Raw genomic sequence first — 18322 nt, 5'->3', positions numbered from 1 at the left:
AAAGAAATGGGTCTATAGTTCTCTTTCTTTGATGAGTCCCTGCCTGGTTTTGGGATGAGGGTTATGATGGCTTCATAGAATGTGTCCGGTAGTGAGCTTTCTCTTTCAATTTCATTGAAGAGTTGGAGGAGAATTGGTGTGAGCTCTGCTTTGAAGGCCTTGTAAAATTCCGCTGTAAAACCATCTGGTCCTGGACTTTTCTTAGCTGGGAGGTCTCTTATTGCTGTTTCTATTTCAATGCTTGATATGGGCCTGTTAAGATAGTTTACCTCATCTTGGTTTAGTTTTGGCATGTCAATATTTGCTAGGAAGAGGTCCATTTCTGTCAAGTTCTCAAACTTATTAGCATAAAGTTTTGAGAAGTATTCCCTTATAATGTTCTGAATCTTGCTTGTTTCCGTGGTGATGTTTCCATTCTCATCTCTGAGTTTATTAATTTGGGTGTGTTCTCTTCTTTTTCTGATAAGATTTGCTAAGGGTCTGTCAATTTTGTTAAGTTTTTCGAAGAACCAACTCTTTGTTTTGTTGATTCTTTCTATAGTTTTTTTGGATTCTAATTCATTTAATTCTGATTTAATTTTGATTATTTCTTTCCATTTACTGGATTGGGGCTCTTTTTCAAGGAGGTTTAGATGTGTCATTAAATTGTTAGTTTCAGATCTCTCCAATTTGTTGATGTAGGAGCTCAGAGCTATAAACTTGCCTCTGAGTACTGCCTTTGCTGTGTCCCAGAGGAGCTGGTATTTTGTGTGTTCATTTTTGTTGAATAGCATGAACATTTGAATTTCCTTTCTAATCTCTTCGATGACCCACTCATGATTCAGCAGTGTGTTGTTCAGCCTCCATGTGATACCGGACTTTCTTTGGTGGCTTTTGGTGTTGAGTTCTAACTTTATTCCCTTGTGGTCAGAGAGAATGCAAGGTATAACTTCAATGTTTCTGAATTTAGACAAGTTTGCTTTGTGGCCTAAAATGTGGTCTATTTTAGAAAACGTTCCATGTGCTGCTGAGAAAAACGTGTATTCTGATGCTGCTGGGTGAAATGTTCGGTAAATGTCTGTTAAGTCTAGTTGATCTATGCAGCTGTTTAGATCTGCGGTTTCTCTGTTGAGTTTTTGCCGAGTTGATCTATCTAGTGGGGAGAGTGGTGTGTTAAAATCCCCAACGATTAATGTCTTTGGATCTATATGGGATTTGAGGGAAAGTAGTGTTTCTTTGATAAATTTGGGTGCTCCATTGTTTGGCGAATAGATATTTAGAATTGTAATATCCTCCTGAAGGAGAGATCCTTTAATTAGTATGTAGCGACCTTCTTTATCTCTTTTCACGAATTTTAATTTGAAGTCTATTTTATCTGATATTAGGATTGCAACTCCTGCCTGTTTATGCGGTCCGTTTGGTTGGTAGATTTTGTTCCAGCCTTTAACATTGAAAATGTGTTTGTTTTTACGGGCAAGATGTGACTCCTGCAGGCAGCAGATAGAAGGGTCTTGTTTTTTAATCCAACTAGACAGTCTATGTCGCTTAATTGGAGAGTTCAGTCCGTTAACATTAAGAGATAGGACTGAGAGGTATTTGGGAGTTCCTGCCATGTTATCTACCTTCTTGGGGGATGCGAAAACTGGGTTCTTCCTATGGTTCTTGGATTCTCAGTTTGGGTGCAGTTTCTTGGCCTTTATTGCGGTCTTGTTGGTTTTCTATGTGTAGGACATCTTTAAGAATCTTTTGTAGGGCTGGTTTGGTGGAGATGTATTGTTTCAATTTTTCTTTGCTATGGAAGGTTTTTATTTGGCCTTCAGTTATGAAGGAGAGTTTAGCTGGGTACAGTATTCTTGGTTGATAGTTGTTTGTTTTTAGGGCATGGCATACATCATTCCAGGCTCTTCTTGCTTTGATTGTCTCTGCTGAGAAATCTGAGGTGATTCTAATTGGTTTCCCTTTATAAGTGATTACCCTTTTCTCTCTGACAGCTTTAAGGATCTTTTCCTTGTTCTGAGTTGATCCTGTGTGGATTATAATGTGACGGTGGGATGTCCTATTCTGGTCTGGTCTATTTGGGGTTCTAAAGGCTTCTTGTATCTGGACAGGCCTATCTTTTTGCATGTTTGGGAAGTTCTCTGCTGGGATCCTGTTAAACAGATTTCCTAGACCATTAACTTCTGTTTCTAGGTGTTCCTCTACACCCATTATCCTTAGATTAGGCCTTCTGATGGTGTCTTCCAGGTGTTGGATAGATCTATCATATTTCTTGGACTTGTCTTGGATGGTTGTATGTTCTTTCTCTATAATATCTAGGCTGTCTTCAATCCCTGAGATTCGATCTTCTGAATGGTCTAACCTGCTGTCAAGACTCTCTACTTTGTTTTTTATCTCTTTTCCTTCTAATTGGTCAGCTTTGATGGCTTCAAGTTCTTTGTTGAAGCTCTGTTTTAGGTCTTGTATGAATTTCTTTACTTCCTTAATTTGGTGTTCAGTGTTTGTCCTCAAATCACTTAGTTGATTGGTTATGGTTTCTTTGGGCTCCCATTCCTTCTGTTGGGTTCCATTCAGCATTCCCTTTGTGGTCTCCCTGACTTCCTTCATCTCTTTGTTAATGGAGTCCATGAATGCCTTTAGTGATCTTTGTGTGTTCTCTACCTGGTCTCTCAATTCCTGTATTACTCTTTGATTAGCTTCCTCCCGTTCGCGGGATTCCTGCAGATCTCTTTGAGTGTTCTCAGCCTGCTCACGCCATTCCTCCCTTTCTCTTTGAGTATTCTCAAGTTGTTCACGCAAATCCTGTATCAGTTTTTGAGTAGCTTCCTCACGCTTATGATATTCCTGTATAAACTTCTGGGATGCCTCCTCTCTCTCCCTATCACGCTCATACAGAGTCCTTTGTACGTTGTCAAACTTTTCATTTATCATGTTTGCCAGCAGTGTTTGTAGAGCTGTTTGGGAACTCTCCTCTGGATTATTCATTATCTGTTCTAACCCCTGATTATCAGGATTGGGAATTGAGATACCCGAATTTGCCATTTTTCTTGTGTTTTTCCGGCTTACTCTGCCCATTTGAGATGAAGATAGCACCAGTTTTGTGCTAGAACACTATCTTAAGGCAACCATCAACCAAAGTTTGCATTTGTACAGTCAATAGTCTACAGATACAATCTAGTTCAACAGATACATCTATTCGACATCAAACAACTATATGTTAAAGGACTTCGAACCGCAGAGAAGAATTTGGAAAACCAGAAATTATTAGGGTTAGGGAGAGATGTGGGTAAAAAATAGGAATAGATTGGTGTGGGGAGGCACAGGGAGGGTTAACTATGTCCTAATCACAATGCAGGAAATAGGTTGGGTAGGATGTAAGTAGAGAGAGAGAGAAAAAGAAGAAAGGGAAAGGGGAATGAAAAGAGACCAGAAAAAAAAATAGAAACGTAAAAATTAATGTTATTTTAGAGATTAAAAGACCATCTATTTATAGAGGAATATGAATATGTTGAGAGAAAGGGAGGGACATAGAGGAGATGAGAAAAACTTTAAAAAAATGCTTAAAATATTATATAGGTATAAAGAGGTAGTACTGCTATTAATGAATTTAAGTCTCAGAGGTTTTGAATTGAGTAATAAGTTTGTGGATTAAGTGTGTACACAATGGGGGATAGGGTCTACTGGTTAACTACGGGTTTATCTGAGGATGTGCAGGACAAGAGTTAAGTCACATAAAGATGAACAAAGAGGAAAAGATGGAAAGGATAGGAAAGTGAGAAGAAAAGATCAGAAGTTCAGTAGAGCTAGAAAAAAAACCAAAAAGATAATTAAGAATGAAAGAAAAAGAGAAAGAAGACAAGAAAAGAAAAGAAAACACACATTCACGTATTCCTAAAATAAAAATTATAAGAGGAGAAAAAAAAAAAGTTAATGGAAAACAATTATTTTTTCAGAAGAGGCAAAAATTAAAGATTAATAAAAAGTTTTAGAAAAGCAAAAAAAAATTTATATATATATATATAAGGTAACAAAAAACGAAAAAAAACAAAACAAGAAAAAGAAAAAAAGAAGAAAAGAAGAAGAAGAAAAAAAAGTTCTTTGATTTTTTTTTTTTTTTTTTTTTTTTTTTGGGAGGGGTGGGAAGAGTCCTGTATCTCCCTTTTGTCTGTAACCAGAGTCTGGTTGGAGTCTCTGGTCAGCTTGAGGTCCTGTGGCTTGATTGGTTTCTTAAGTCAGTTTGTTGGAACAGGCAGAAAAATGCTCTGCTTTACCCAAGATTTTGAGATCCCCCTCCCAGGTTAGTTTACTGGGAGGGTGATCTGCTTTGAGAATCACAAAAGAGGGGGATGCAGTGATGAGGCTAGGTTCTGGGTAGAGTTGAGGCCTTTCAACAAACAGTAGCTTTTCCCTGGGGCTATTTTGTGAAAAAAAACTCACAGCGCCCAGCCTGGAGCCATTCTCAGGGTTTCTGTTTTTCAATTGATTGTGGTGGCTGCTAGAGGGAGGGGCAGCCTCTGGCTCTGGTTACCCAGTGAGGAAAGCCACTCCAATGGCTGGCGCCTGAGCTGGGTGACTTTTCCCTGGATGGAACTGAGTCTGTGAGGTCACTTCGCCGTTAAGTTCTTGTGACCTGCTAAATGACTCGTTTTATTCCAAGGCCTGAGCTGGAGCTAGCCGCTCCTCCGAGCTTTGTCGGTATCCAAGATGGAGATCACCGGTGCTGGGGGGGGAGGGGTGGCCTTCCCTCCTCTGCTCCCAGAGAAGGAGTGAGGAAGTGGGGCTTCTACTCACGCGGAGTCTTGGATCTCGGGTCGTCTCTGGTCTGCAAAGTGCAGGATGAAGTTGTCCGCTCCTTGTCGGTTCTTGCTGGTGTTGAGTAGAATCCGCTCGTCCGCTGCGTCTGGCTCCTTTGTCCCGGACTGCGTCTCAGGTATGCCTCCGCGGCGGTGGTTGCTGCTGTGACCCTGCCGCCGCAGCGGCAGCTGCTCAGATGTGTCTGCTTGGCTTCCCCTCTCTTGACTAACTCTCTGTCCTGTGATGGCACACTTGGTGTGATTCTCTGGCTTGGAACTGTTCGCTGGAACTCTGAAACTGTTTTCTATGCAAGAGCTTGTTCAGATTCCAGCTTCTCCTCCGCCATCTTCCCGGAACTCATTGATTTTATTTCTTGAGAAGAGAAAAATAATCCCAATAAAATATGATAGAATTTTATGACTTTGATCACATTTCATAAAAGGGTGTTTTTTTTTGGGGGGGGAGGCTGTAGTCTAGAAAACTATACAAGATTAATTCATATGGAAAAACTCATAGTTTTGTTTTTGTAAAAAAATACAATTTTGCAAGTAATGGGATAACTGTTAGAGATACAGAGGTAGATAGAGAAAATTCTTCCTTTAAAAAAGGAGTGCTGGAGGGTGTGAGAAAAAAACATGGAAATGATGAACCTGTATTTGGTCAGGAGTCTCTCATTGTATATGAGGACATAGAAGAATGGGTAGCTGGCTCAGTCCAGCCTGGGAGAGTATCAAAATAAGCCTCATAGAAATGACACTTGAACAGAACAGGTGAGGCAGAATAGGTGAATGAATGAAAGTTAAAAAATTAAGATAAGCTGCATGTTGTTGGCTCTAGCATAGCAAAGAGCTGTAGGAGAATGTTCTCTCTCCTGAAGGAGGAAGTATCAAGTATAGTTTGATCAAGTATAGCACCTGCATCAGAAACAAAATGATCCAAGAGGCCTACCAATATCACAGTTGTTAATAAGCGTAGGAAATGATGTCTGCGTTGATGTGGAAGAAGGTGTGATGTGATCCATTTTCTTCCAAATTACTTGAGGCCCTCGGTTTCAAATTCAGGACCCACTTTGCATATAGTAAAGCAGGCCCTTTTTCTGCCTAGGTTGACCTGGTCTGTGAATCCCTTATTTATGCTTCCTGTATTGCTAGTTTAGGTATGTATTACTCTGCCCAGAATTTTATTGGTTGAGATTGGGTCTTGAAAACTTTTTGTCCTGCTTGCCTCAAGCCACGATTTTCCCCATTTCAACTTATTTTTTTTTTTTTCTTTTCTGGTGGGGGGCTTGAACCCTGAGCCTGGACGCTAACCTTGAGCTCTTCAGCTCAAGGCCAGTACTCTACTACTCAAGCCACAGCACCACTTCCAGTTTTCTGCTGGTTTATTGGTGACAAGAGTCTCACTGACTTTCCTACCTGGGCTGGCTTTGAACTATGATCCTCCGATCTCAGCCTCCTGAGTAGCTAGGATTATGGGTATAAGCCACGGGTCCCTGATCCCATTTCAATTTATTGAGTGGCTAAGATTATAGGTGTGAGCCACTGGGACCAGCCAAATTATAGTCACTTGTTTTTCTTTTTTTCTAATGAGCACCAAAAGGAAATGATAACATGGCATTCAAATGAAAAAAAAATTAGAAGATTTAGTGAGATAATTTGGTTTTATTACATTTCCAACATAAGATTTTAGATAGTTTTTTAAAATAGATATAAGTTTAAATATTTAAAGATGGAATTCACCTATACTGACTACATATAGACTTTAAAGGAAATTTATCTGAAATAATCTTTTTTTCCCATGAAACAATGATAATTACAATGTGAACGCATAATACAGGATTTCCAGATTTGAAGTGGTTCCTTATTCACTTAAAAGTGGTTCCTTATTCATTTAAAAACTATAGTTTGGGCAGCTCACAGATTGTCTTAAATGGTATTCCTTAGATATTGCCAAGTATAAACTGATCTCTAAAAGTGACAGGTGTTTAACCCATGCGACATCTGTATTCTCCTTAACACTGACCAAGATAAGGTGCAGCATGCAAACATGAGCCCTTTAAGTTTCCTTCTGTTGTATCAGATGCTTCCAGCACTTTACATCCATCTATGAGTCTAAGCTAATTCCTTGCTAGTGAGCAGCCAGATATTCAGCTTCTAACTATTTCAGAATGTCCATGTTAAATATGTGGCACAGTCGAAAGAAATTTAGAGGTAATTCATTTTTATTCTTATTGAATTCAGTATCTGGACAGAAGTTACCTATATTATCAGGAAAGAAAATCACAAATACTTTTGCAAAGGAGAACAACTAGAATATTAAGCTTCTGTGTTTATTTCCAGAGTTTATTCGATAAGAAACTTCCCCCAAATATGGTAAATGTGTATGCAACTATTTGTGGCTAGAATTCTGACAAGAATATGTTTTTCAGATTCTCTGTGCTACATGGAAAACTGTCTCCTACCTACTCCTCATTGTTGAACCTAGAATACATAAAATCATTCTCATAAGAGCAAGGGGTAATTTCCAAGATTCTTTCCAGCTACATGTTTAAAAACAATGTTGTTATTATTTCGGTGATGTGCAGAAGAGCTGTGGTTTCATAAGTCAGGTAATGAGCACATTTCCTTTTGGGCAATGTCACCCCTTCCTTTACTTCTCCCAGTTCCGCCCCCCCCCCCATCCCTACCCATAAGTTGTGTAGCTCATTTTCATCATGGTGGCTACTGAGGACGGTGACTGCACTTGTTCACCCTCTGTCCCTCCATTTCTGTACCCTTTCTTCCTCCACTCAAAAGATAGAATAACACACACACACACACACACACACACACACACACACACGAAAAAACAAACACCATCTCCACCAACCCAGCTACATGATTTTTCTCTCACTTCAGGTTGTGATAATGCGCCATATTCCAGGCTTGTAAAAACAGCTCTGTCATCTTCACCAGTGGCCCACTCGCTCTCCTCTGCTTCTCAGAGAGGAGACAGTCCATGCAGAAGACAGTTTGGTGAACTGGCTGGTGCGCTCCCTGGCCTGTCAGAGTGATCCCAACTCCGCTGGGGAGTTCTCGGTTCCACTTCCCTGAGCAGTTGGCATGACAGCCTAGGTAGAAATCGGCCCAGAAAGAAAGCTTCAGGCTTGCTGTCTCCTTGCTTTCTCCATAGAAAGTGTTGGCTTCCTCCAGACTCTGGCAGTGACTTGAAGGTTTACATTGTTAATCTTCTGAGCAGAAGTAATAGGAGATTAAGACATGACCAACTGACCAACAGAAAGAGGGCTTATTTATGAAGATCACCTTAGCTATGAAGGAATCCAGGGAGGTGGAAGGCAGGAAATAGCATCTTGCAGAAAAGAAATAAAAAAATAGGGAGGTAATGAGTGCTTGGTGGTAATGAGTGCTTTGTGGTCTCATAAATCAGAAATGCAATCAGAGGAGAAGGAAAAAATAGCGTCCCTGAAATTTCTACTGTATTCTTTATTCTGCATTTCCATGAAAAATAAAAATAGGGAAGTTGAGAACTTTAGGAAAGTTATAAAGGAAGGGTATTCTCTGTTCATATGCTGTGTGTGCTGTGATTAGCTCAAATTTTACTTGTGTAGCATTCTCTTTCGATTTCTGCAAAGTCATACTTTTATTTTAAAATTTGGAACTATGTGGCAAAAAACGCAGGTCCAAACCTGTTATCCTAGCTAGCTACTTAGGAGGTAGAGACTGAATGGGAGGATCATAGTTCAATATCATCCTGCACAACAAATAAGCAAGACCTTCACTAAGATGGGCATAGTGATGTACTTCTGGACTCTCAACAGTTCAGGGGGTATAGTTTAAGAGGATCACAATCTGAAGTTGGTCCTGGGCAAAGATGGGAACCCTATCAAGAAAACTAGCTAAATCAGAAAGGAATGGGAGTATAGATCAAGTGATAGAATGCCTGCATACCAAGTGCTTCTGAGTGCTGGAGTAAAGACCAAATGAATTTTATTTAATACTTTGAGAGTATCCCACATTCTGTGGCCAAAACCTGTCCATTCTTTAAAACATGATTGCATTTGTGAAGAATTAGAGTCTACATATTGAAGGACATCTTTGCTTGAAGTCATGTTATGAATATATTCTTTTTCAGGCCCCCTTTGAAAGGTTCTCTGCCCTTGTGTTTATAATGAGGTGACTATATTTTTGTAGCAGCGGGATAGATGGGTTTTATCCAAATTTGTCATGCACAGTGTTCCAGAAACCACATGGGACAACCTTCCACTGAATCTAGAGTAAAGATGAACCACTGACCTATATTTTAAGTATGTTATATTTTCTCCCCTAGATTTATTGAATGTCAAGCTCAATCTTTCCAGAATGGAAAGCTATGTTGTGGTCATAAGTGTCTAGATGAATCAGCGAGTCATCCTATGCCAACTTTACTTTTTCAGCATATGTGTCTTTTCTCATAATTAGTGTGCTCAAAGATTTTGGTGTTTTGTGTTTTTTTTTCTCTTCATCTATTATTTCGTACCTAGCAAGAAGGGGAGAAAAGTTAATTCTTAATTTTTAAGTAAAAAGTACTGGATATTTATGGTTTTCTCTCTCCATTTTAGATTTTGTTGATGGGCCTATACACCACAAGGCCTTACTTATATCTGTAACTGTCTGCAGTCTGCTCTTGGTCCTTATTATTTTATTCTGTTACTTCAGGTAAGTTTCCCCTATGTAGAGATGCAACTTTGCATTTATTGTATCATTATTATGTTATTATATTCTACCACTATTAACTGTTGATTTTTTTGTTTTTGTATTTTTTTTTGTTTGTTTTTTTGGTCAAGGTTTCCTTTGGCCTACTTAGATCTTAAGTTTAACTGTGAATATTGGTAATTGTTAAAGAAGCTATTTAAAGATAATACAAGGTCCTAATACTAGTCTCTGTTCTGCTTTTGACATCAAAACTACGTAGGCAAGAATTTCTTACCTAAGGAAAAGAGGGTAGTTAGGGAATTCAAGCCTAGTCATGACTTGATTTTGATTTTTTTTTTTTGTCAGTCATGGGGCTTGAACTCTGAGCCTGAGCACTGTCTTTCAGCTCTTCAGCTCAAGGCCAGCTCTCTACCACTTGAGCCACAGCACCACTTCTGGCTTTTTCTGTTTATACGGTGCTGAGGAATCAAACCCAGGGCCTATTGCATGTGAGGCAAACACTCTACCATGGAGCCACCTTCCCAGCCCCTTGAGGTTGATTTTTTTTAAATTTATTTTTATTTTTTTTTTTAAACTCAAGGCCTCACACTTACTCAGCTTCCTTGTTGCCACTTGAACAGCATTTCCATTCTGGCTTTTTGTTGGTTATTTTGGAGATGGAGCCTCTAGACTCAAGAAGAAAATTCTCAAGAAGAAATTTTTCCTTGCATTATTGATTTGAGGCATTGTGTAGAGATGAAACATTAAATTATTATATTAAATTTTCAGTCACTTATAAAACATGTTTTCAAGTTTGTGAAATATTGTTACCTTTGTGTCAATTTCTTTGCCTTCTAAGCAATTTAGTATTCATTTGTGATACTTCCCAGATGGATAAATTAAGTATGCAAATAAGTTCATTTAAAAATTGAAGATATTATAATTAACTGAAAGTTTATGTTTTAGTTTTCATTTTTTATACTAGTCCTGGAGCATGAATTCAGGACATGGGCACTGTCCCTTAGCTATTGTGCTCAATACTAGCACTCTACCACTTGTGCCACAGTTAATTGGACAGTCAATTGGTTAATTGGAGGCAAGACGCTCACAGACCTTCCTGCTCTGGCTGGCTTTGAACCATAATTCTCAAACCTTAGCCTCCTGAGAAGCTAAGATGACAAGTATGAGCACTGGAGCCTGACTTTGTAATTAACTCAAAGTTTTAAAAGTTTAATTCCATTCCATTTGTATTTGTTATTACTTTGTATATTACCTTGTATGGCAGTCAGTTGTCATGATTTTTGTAAATCAAAAATTTTAATCTTTAGTTAATTAGGGACCAGAAAGGAAAAGATTTTAGGAAAGTATTGCAAATACTAACAGAATACAGTCTACTCGAAAAACATAAAGTAGAAAATTTATAAATAGCTGAGACTGAGTCAAAAGATTGTGATTAATTAAAAACAAATCAGTGAGTAGGATAATTGTGATTTGTATCCTGACACAATAACCAAGTATAACAAATACTAAGCATTTGATCTTTTGTAGTCATGTGCTACAAGTTTGTGACCTCTCTTTACCTTTAGTCCACCATTGCACGTAAGTTTGTAACTTATCTCCCCTTGTCCAACCCTTAGGTATAAAAGACAAGAAGCCAGACCAAGGTACAGCATTGGGTTGGAGCAGGATGAGACTTATATTCCTCCAGGAGAGTCCCTGAGAGACTTAATTGAGCAGTCTCAGAGCTCTGGAAGCGGATCAGGCCTCCCTCTGCTGGTATGACAGGAACATATCCCCCGTTGAAAGGAAATGTCTTCTGAAGGGAAATGTCAGCAAACACAGGGTTTCATTTTACTGAAACAGATAGGGCTCTGAAGGAGCAGCAAGCTCTGGGAAGCAAGGTGGACATCGGATCTTAGGCGCAGGCTTTCCTGATAACATTTTGACATTAGTGAGGCTAAGCTGATTGTTTTTTAATGTAAGTGTCTGGTTACAGCCCAGACCCTCAGACATCCTGATGAAGAGCAGGTTACAAAACCTTAAACGAGGGACCATCTTCCCTCTGTTTTCGGTGTGGATAGCATTACTGCACTTTGGCCTGGCTTTTGAAGGCAGAAGTATTGCGCTCATCTAGGATCTGAGAACTTTGACAAAGGAAGAAGTCTACATTTCAGCTGCAGGGTTAGGTTTCAGGTTGAAGGCTGACCTTTTCCATTCAGAAGAGGTTTAATGTTCGGCTGGTCAGTACTGTCAAACTTGATGGGAGACTATACCATATACAAAGCATTGACTTCAACGAAAAAGCTACTTGATTCTTTTTGGGAACCATCAAGTGAGATTTTTGAGTTCAGTATGGTAATAATTTTAATGACAAATATCTTCCTAGTCTCCATTACTTTTAATATCTTCTCTATTAGTTTTGAGACCCTTTTTTTAAGAACTTAACCAACTGTTTTAATCATTCTGATCAAAATAATGGTGCTTCAGATTAAAGATTAAAAAAAAACTTCTGTAATGATCAAATAGCTTAGTTTTACAACTTAATATTCCACAGCTACCATTAGTGTGTTTGTGACTCTGTAGCATTATACTTTATGTTTAAAGAAAAGTACAAATAGTAAACTTCCATTTGGTTTTAATGAATTAAATACACCTGCTGTTAGATTGGTTCTACTTCCGTTTCCTCCTTTTAACTCGTCTTATTACTGGGACGTTTCCTTCCTAAAAATCTCAGATCTTTCTGTGTTATTTTATGGCTGTAACATTTTAACACCTCTGCTCTTCACAGGCCTTCTTTCTTCCTCTGTTTTTAATTTTTCTATTTTCTTAACAACCATTAGTTGTATGGAGAGTTTTATTTTGGCATGTCCATATCAATGTATCGTGACCAGACTCACCCTCCATCATTCTTCTGTAACCCCTGGCCCTTCCCAAATTAACTTCAAAAAGCATCCTTGTGGGGCTGGGAAGGTGGCTCAATGGTAGAGTGCTTGCCTTGCAAGCATGAGGCCCTGGGTTCCTCATTACCACATACACAGAAAAAGCCAGAAGTGGGCACTGTGGCTCAAGTGGTAGAGCACTAGCCTTGAGCTGAAGAGCTCAGAGACAGCACCCAGGCCCAGAGTTCAAGCTCCATGACTAACCAAAAAAAAAGCATCCTTGTTCAATTTTCACACCTGTTGGTGACCATATTCACCCACCTCCCTCCCTCCCCTCCCCTCCCCTCCCCCCCTCCCTCCCCTTCCCTCCCCTCCCCTCCCCTCCCCTCCCCTCCCCTCCCCTCCCCTCCCTCCCTCCCTCCCTCCCTCCCTCCCTCTCTTCCTTCCTTCCTTCCTTCCTTCCTTCCTTCCTTCCTTCCTTCCTTCCTTCCTTCCTTCCTTCCTTCTGTCTGTGTTTTATTTTGGTGCTGGGGATTGAGCATAGGACCTTACACAAGCCAGGCTTGACCTCAGCCCTATTTATTTGGTGGCAAGTTCTCATTGTGTAGCTCAGGCTGACTATGAACTCTATAACTGCCCTGCATCCTTCCCCTCCTATCCCCCCTACTCAGATTACAAGTGTGTACTATCTAGCTCCACTATGTTACTTCTTTATGTCTATAAATTCTATAAATTACCACAGATATTAGCCCCTTGATTTATAGAACCACTGACAAAAGTGTAGGTGGGATAAATATCATATATGCAGAAACATTTGGCTTGAATTACTTAGCTCCATTTTTTTCTTTGCTGCATGCTATAATTCTTCAGAGTCACTTTAAAGCTTACTGAATGACTTGTTAGTGTAACTTTCTCTTACTAGTATTTCTCTATAGTCCATTGTTTTGCTTGTTTGTTTTGTCCTTTTTATTGTGACAACTGTTCTACTTTGAAAATGTCTTCAATAATGTCTTCATGTTCATTTTTTGATCTTCTATATCTTAAACATACCATGTAGTTACTTGGCATTTCATATCTGATAATTACAATATAAAATCTGAAGGTATTAAATTCTGGTGGGTTGTTACTGTTGATTTTCAATTATAGTCATTGTTTCCATTTGTTTTAAGGAATTTATTCTATAAAATCTTTTTCCTTTTCATCTTCTGTTTTCTTTCTTTTCTTTTTTCACTTCCCACCATCTTGGAGATTTTTCTCTATTTTTTTTTTTGGTGAGTCAAACAATGCATTACAGTTTCTTTTTTACATTATATCTGGGATTAAGTTGTGTGAGGGCTAAGGTTTTGTGGGGGAGTTTATTTTTTACTCAGTAATAGATGTAGAACCATTTCATCAAGGGCAGATTTGTATTTTGGTTTGCTGGGAGCCATGGCTTGGTACCAGCCAAGGGCAAATTCTGTACCATTTGAAAATCTCAGCTTAATGCTGAAGTCCTAGAAAAGATTCCTGTAGTTTCAAAGCAGTTGAGGTTTAGACTCTACGTCCTACTGTTTGTTTTGTTCTCTGCTTGACACCAACTTGGCATTTATATTTACTTAACATGTTTAGTTTTCTACTCTGGTCTTTGCTTCCTTGATACCTCTTCCTCCTTCCCTCTGTCCCTTCTTTCTTCTCTATCTCTCGTGCTTTTTTTTTCCTGCTTTGACCTTTCCGGTATTTCTTTATGTACACCATGGTGTGTCATATTTCATTGTGTTTGAATGTTTCTGTTATTAGTAAGACATTAGTATGGAATTGCAGGCATTCTGTTCTGTCAGGTGCCGTACCATTTTTCTCTACAAAAATTGTGAGAGGTACAATGAAGTGTTTGATCATGTAGAAGCAATGTTTTGGTCATTCGGAATCCACAATCTGAAAAATGTTTAAAAGAGGACATTAATAAATAAAGCAAAAAATAAAGCACTAAATGCTTTTACAAGCAGTAATTGTTTCTTGTCTGGAGGGGAAAAGAAATTCAGCTAATCTGTAATGCTGCAAAACCACTAACAGAGTGGTTTTGGATTTCCCAGGTCCAAAGGACGATAGCTAAGCAGATTCAGATGGTGAAACAGATTGGAAAAGGTCGCTACGGAGAAGTGTGGATGGGAAAGTGGCGTGGAGAAAAGGTAGCTGTGAAAGTATTCTTCACCACTGAGGAGGCCAGCTGGTTCAGAGAGACAGAAATATACCAGACGGTGCTGATGAGGCACGAAAACATTCTGGGTGAGTGAAAATCTGGGCAGCAGTGTTCCTACTTTTCCCGTATCCTTTATTTTTTAATTTGCATATTAGCTCATTTGTCTGGATGGACCTGTTAGGAAGCCGATAGAAAGTTTCTTCTTGTCATGAACCTGTAATCGTGTAATGAGAGACTTCACAGGAGGTTGGCAGAGGCACTTCTGTGAATGGGGGAAAGTCTGGAAATGGAACACTCAACCAATGGGCTTTTTCTTCAGAAACAGGAAATGCAAAAGTAATAGTAGAATTTCTTAGGGATTTGGAGAGGCATATTTTTGTGTAAGTGTTAGGAAACATTTATACCCTGCGGGCATTTTATCTGCAGTGTTTATTTATGTCAAAGATTTGTGTTGAAAATCAATTCACATCTCCTTTTCTCAGGCTAGGATGTGGTCTGTCTGGAATTCTAGTAGAAGGCACAGAAGTCTAGCTTTCTTCACACAAGCGATGGTTTGGTGAACAATATCTTATATGTCATTGTAAAGGCACAAATGAATTGAAATATCAATGGATGATCAGAAAAAGGATTATGTTTCCTTTTCCAAACCCTCAATTTTGCTCTGTCCTTAGAAGTTCAATTATCTGTGGTATGAATGGTTTAATACCATCATGACCACAGAAAGCTAAGTGAGATGCTAAACAAAAGATATCTGTGAACAAAAAAAGTGGTATTTGAAAATAGGAATGAATCCCAATTCTGTTCTGCAAACTTCTTCCTCCCAATTCTAATCTTTTTTTTTTTTGTTCCCCCTAAAGGTTTCATTGCTGCAGATATTAAAGGGACGGGGTCCTGGACCCAGCTGTATCTGATCACAGATTACCATGAAAATGGTTCGCTATATGACTACCTGAAGTCCACCACTCTAGATACTAAGTCCATGCTGAAGTTAGCCTACTCTGCCGTCAGTGGCTTGTGTCACATACACACAGAAATCTTCAGTACCCAAGGCAAACCAGCAATTGCCCACCGAGACCTGAAAAGTAAGAACATCTTGGTGAAGAAAAATGGGACTTGCTGTATCGCTGACCTGGGCCTGGCTGTTAAATTTATTAGGTTAGTATCCAAGCAAGTAATTATACCTTCCAGATTCTATCAGTTTTCATAGATGGTACATGCTGCAGATCATCTGTTTAGACAGATGAGAGTTTATCCGTTTCCAGCTGTGGGAGCGGGGGATGAAAAACACCCCCAAATATTTTCCTTGTGATGCAGTGTTTGCACCAGTCCTCAGCCATGACCCAATTTAGGGACTAGATGTCAGAGGATTGTAGCTGTCATTAAGCTCTAAGGAATCGAGGTAACATACACCTGGGAATCTGTGGGTAATAGGAAGAAGTTTCAGGTCTTAGAGTGAAAAGGGCAACTATTTATTTCTTCTGTGCAGTATAGGAAAGATTATCTCCATAACCATTTTTGTTCACTGGGCTTTGTATTGTTTTGGGCTGTACTAGAATTTGAACTCATGTTCTCACTCTTGCTGGACTGGTACTCAACTACTTTGGCCAAACTTTCGGCACTGCTTTTTTTTGGGGAGGGGGGTTGTATTTTGGAGATGGAATCTAGGTAATTTTTTTGGTCTCAAACTCCAATCTTAAGCTCTTAAGTAACTAGGATTATAGACATGAGCTAATGGCACCCAGTTACCATACGCATTTTTGAGAAACATTTAGGAACTAATAAAGTAAACACATTTGGTCTATTATACTATAAGTTAAGCACTGGCTATAAATGTAGCCAGTCTTGTGGGGTGTGGCTGTCAGGGTTCTTTGAGGTGTTGGTTGCTCAGTATGGAAGCTTCAGGTCCCTGGTTCTTCAAGCTCTATTTTCTATTACCTCCTCTTTAATCAGAGTCATTCCTTTTATCTCCAATGTGATCTAATGAGAGTGAATGGTTCCTCTGTTCTGAATATAAAACAAAAGGAGTTTTCCAACCAAGAGTGCACAAAAACCATCATATAACCACCTTCTTAAAAAAACAGCTGTTGCACAGCCTTTATTATATGATTGGACCAGCATGGATTTTCTTTAAAGATTCTGTAGCATGTAGAGAAGAATAATGGAGAAAAAGTCACATATGTGATTAAAAGCTTGGGAAGTGAAACTAATGAGTTGGTATGTTTACTTGCAAGTAAACTCTGGAGGTGTGAGTTAATAACAGACCACAGATCTGTTATTTTTAGAAATGGCAAATTGAAGTTGATCTATAAAAACCAAGCCAGGGAAGTGAGGGTGGCTATAAATTTAAGTGAGAAATAGGAACATCCCGCCAATAAAGATTATGAAATCTCCTCTCCCTTCTGAATTCTTTCCTGTGACCCGCAACCCTTTTAAAGTCTCATCGCAAAGAAACTTCCCATCATTATTTTCCATCGATCTCAATCGATTCTCTCTATCTTTCCATGACCTGTTGAAATTCTCCAAAGAGGTCCAAAGGCACTCTCCTTTGTCCATCCTAGTCATTTTTGATGTCTTGTGCTTTGACTTCTGTTCCCCCCTGCCCTGCCACTTCTTTATGGAGAGGACCAAGGGTGACACACAAATCACCATCTTCTTGACACCCCTTATCCACAGTGCCCAAATCGCTCCCTTCGTTTTCTTGTGTCCTGCTTTTGAGGTCAAGACTTGCGTGTCTCTCCTCTTCCCTGCTTACCTTTTGCCTTTACCTCTTTACCTACTGTGAGATGGTCTGCTGTTGCTTTCTAGTTCCTAGTTAAATCGATCCATTCGAAAACATAGGGTAGCTCACATTTTTCCTCTGTTCCCTCATGTTTGATTTGCTCAGTTAAATGGATTCTTTTATTCTCATCAATTGACATTCCCATCTTACCTGGTTCATTTGGGGCCCTCTCTGCCATTTTTCTAGGTTCTAGACTAAGGCATGTTGCTATATCTTCACCTCTTTCTTTCTGCTCTTCCATCTCTTCTCCATGCCACAGCTAGATTGATTTTCTTGAAGCATAATTGAGGACATCATATTTTCATAGTTTCCTGTGACTTTGGGTTAAAACTTAGTTGGTCTCTTTGTTTTCGGATCTTGGGCTTTTCTTCAGGCTTTTTCTTACCAACACAACTCATCTTTGGCAATATTTATTCTGACCATTATATTTTGCACAACCACAGGTTGTTTTATTATTTATTGACTTATTTTTAGTGGTATTGGAGTTTTCTTTTTTTCTTTAAGTAGTTGTACAAAGAAATTCCCATTCTACAAAACAGTATATGACTACAAACTGTCTGACAACATGTTACCCATGGCTCCTAACTCACACCTCCTCTCACTGTTTTCTTTTTTTAAAATTGAGATTAGGTGATTACATAAATTTCACATATTTCACAGTAGTGTGAACCTTCACAAGGCAAATTGTCATTATCATGGTCTATAAAGTTTAGAATTCCATGAGCTTTGACAATACAAGTATTTTTTCCACATTAGGTGATATTTCCATTTCTTTCCTTTTGCTTAGTGTAAGCTGGTCCCTCTTTCCCTCTCATTCCCTCCCTTCCCACTGCTGTCTTTGAGTTGCTTAGTTCATTTTCATCTATGTCCAGTGCAGCTGATGGACCCCTCTTTTATGTTTTCCTGTTTCCCACTGATTCTGCGTCCTCCTCCTTGCTTCCCTCAGTAGTGTGCATATATATATATATATATATATATATATATATATATACACACACACACACACACCACATACGTGGTCAAGAACAGGGAGTCATTTAGCAATGAT

The 18322-nt window shown here is 39.1% G+C and overlaps 1 protein-coding gene across 2 annotated transcripts in view; it reads left to right on the top strand.

The window, feature by feature from the left end:
* Nucleotides 1–18322, top strand: part of Bmpr1b (bone morphogenetic protein receptor type 1B) — a 219023-nt gene that overhangs the window by 188883 nt on the left and 11818 nt on the right. For both annotated transcript variants that reach the window (XM_042701714.1, XM_042701712.1), the window contains 4 exons: nt 9368–9464; nt 11078–11216; nt 14389–14581; nt 15353–15650. In XM_042701714.1, coding sequence (XP_042557648.1) covers nt 9368–9464; nt 11078–11216; nt 14389–14581; nt 15353–15650 — 727 coding nt within the window. The remainder of the gene's footprint in view (nt 1–9367; nt 9465–11077; nt 11217–14388; nt 14582–15352; nt 15651–18322) is intronic.

This window comes from Dipodomys spectabilis, unplaced genomic scaffold (assembly GCF_019054845.1).
Source record: "Dipodomys spectabilis isolate Male_0828 unplaced genomic scaffold, ASM1905484v1 ptg000297l, whole genome shotgun sequence".
In the NCBI taxonomy this organism is placed as follows: domain Eukaryota; kingdom Metazoa; phylum Chordata; class Mammalia; order Rodentia; family Heteromyidae; genus Dipodomys; species Dipodomys spectabilis.
Note: the sequence above shows the minus strand (reverse complement) of the source record. Positions and strands in the feature narration are given on the sequence as shown.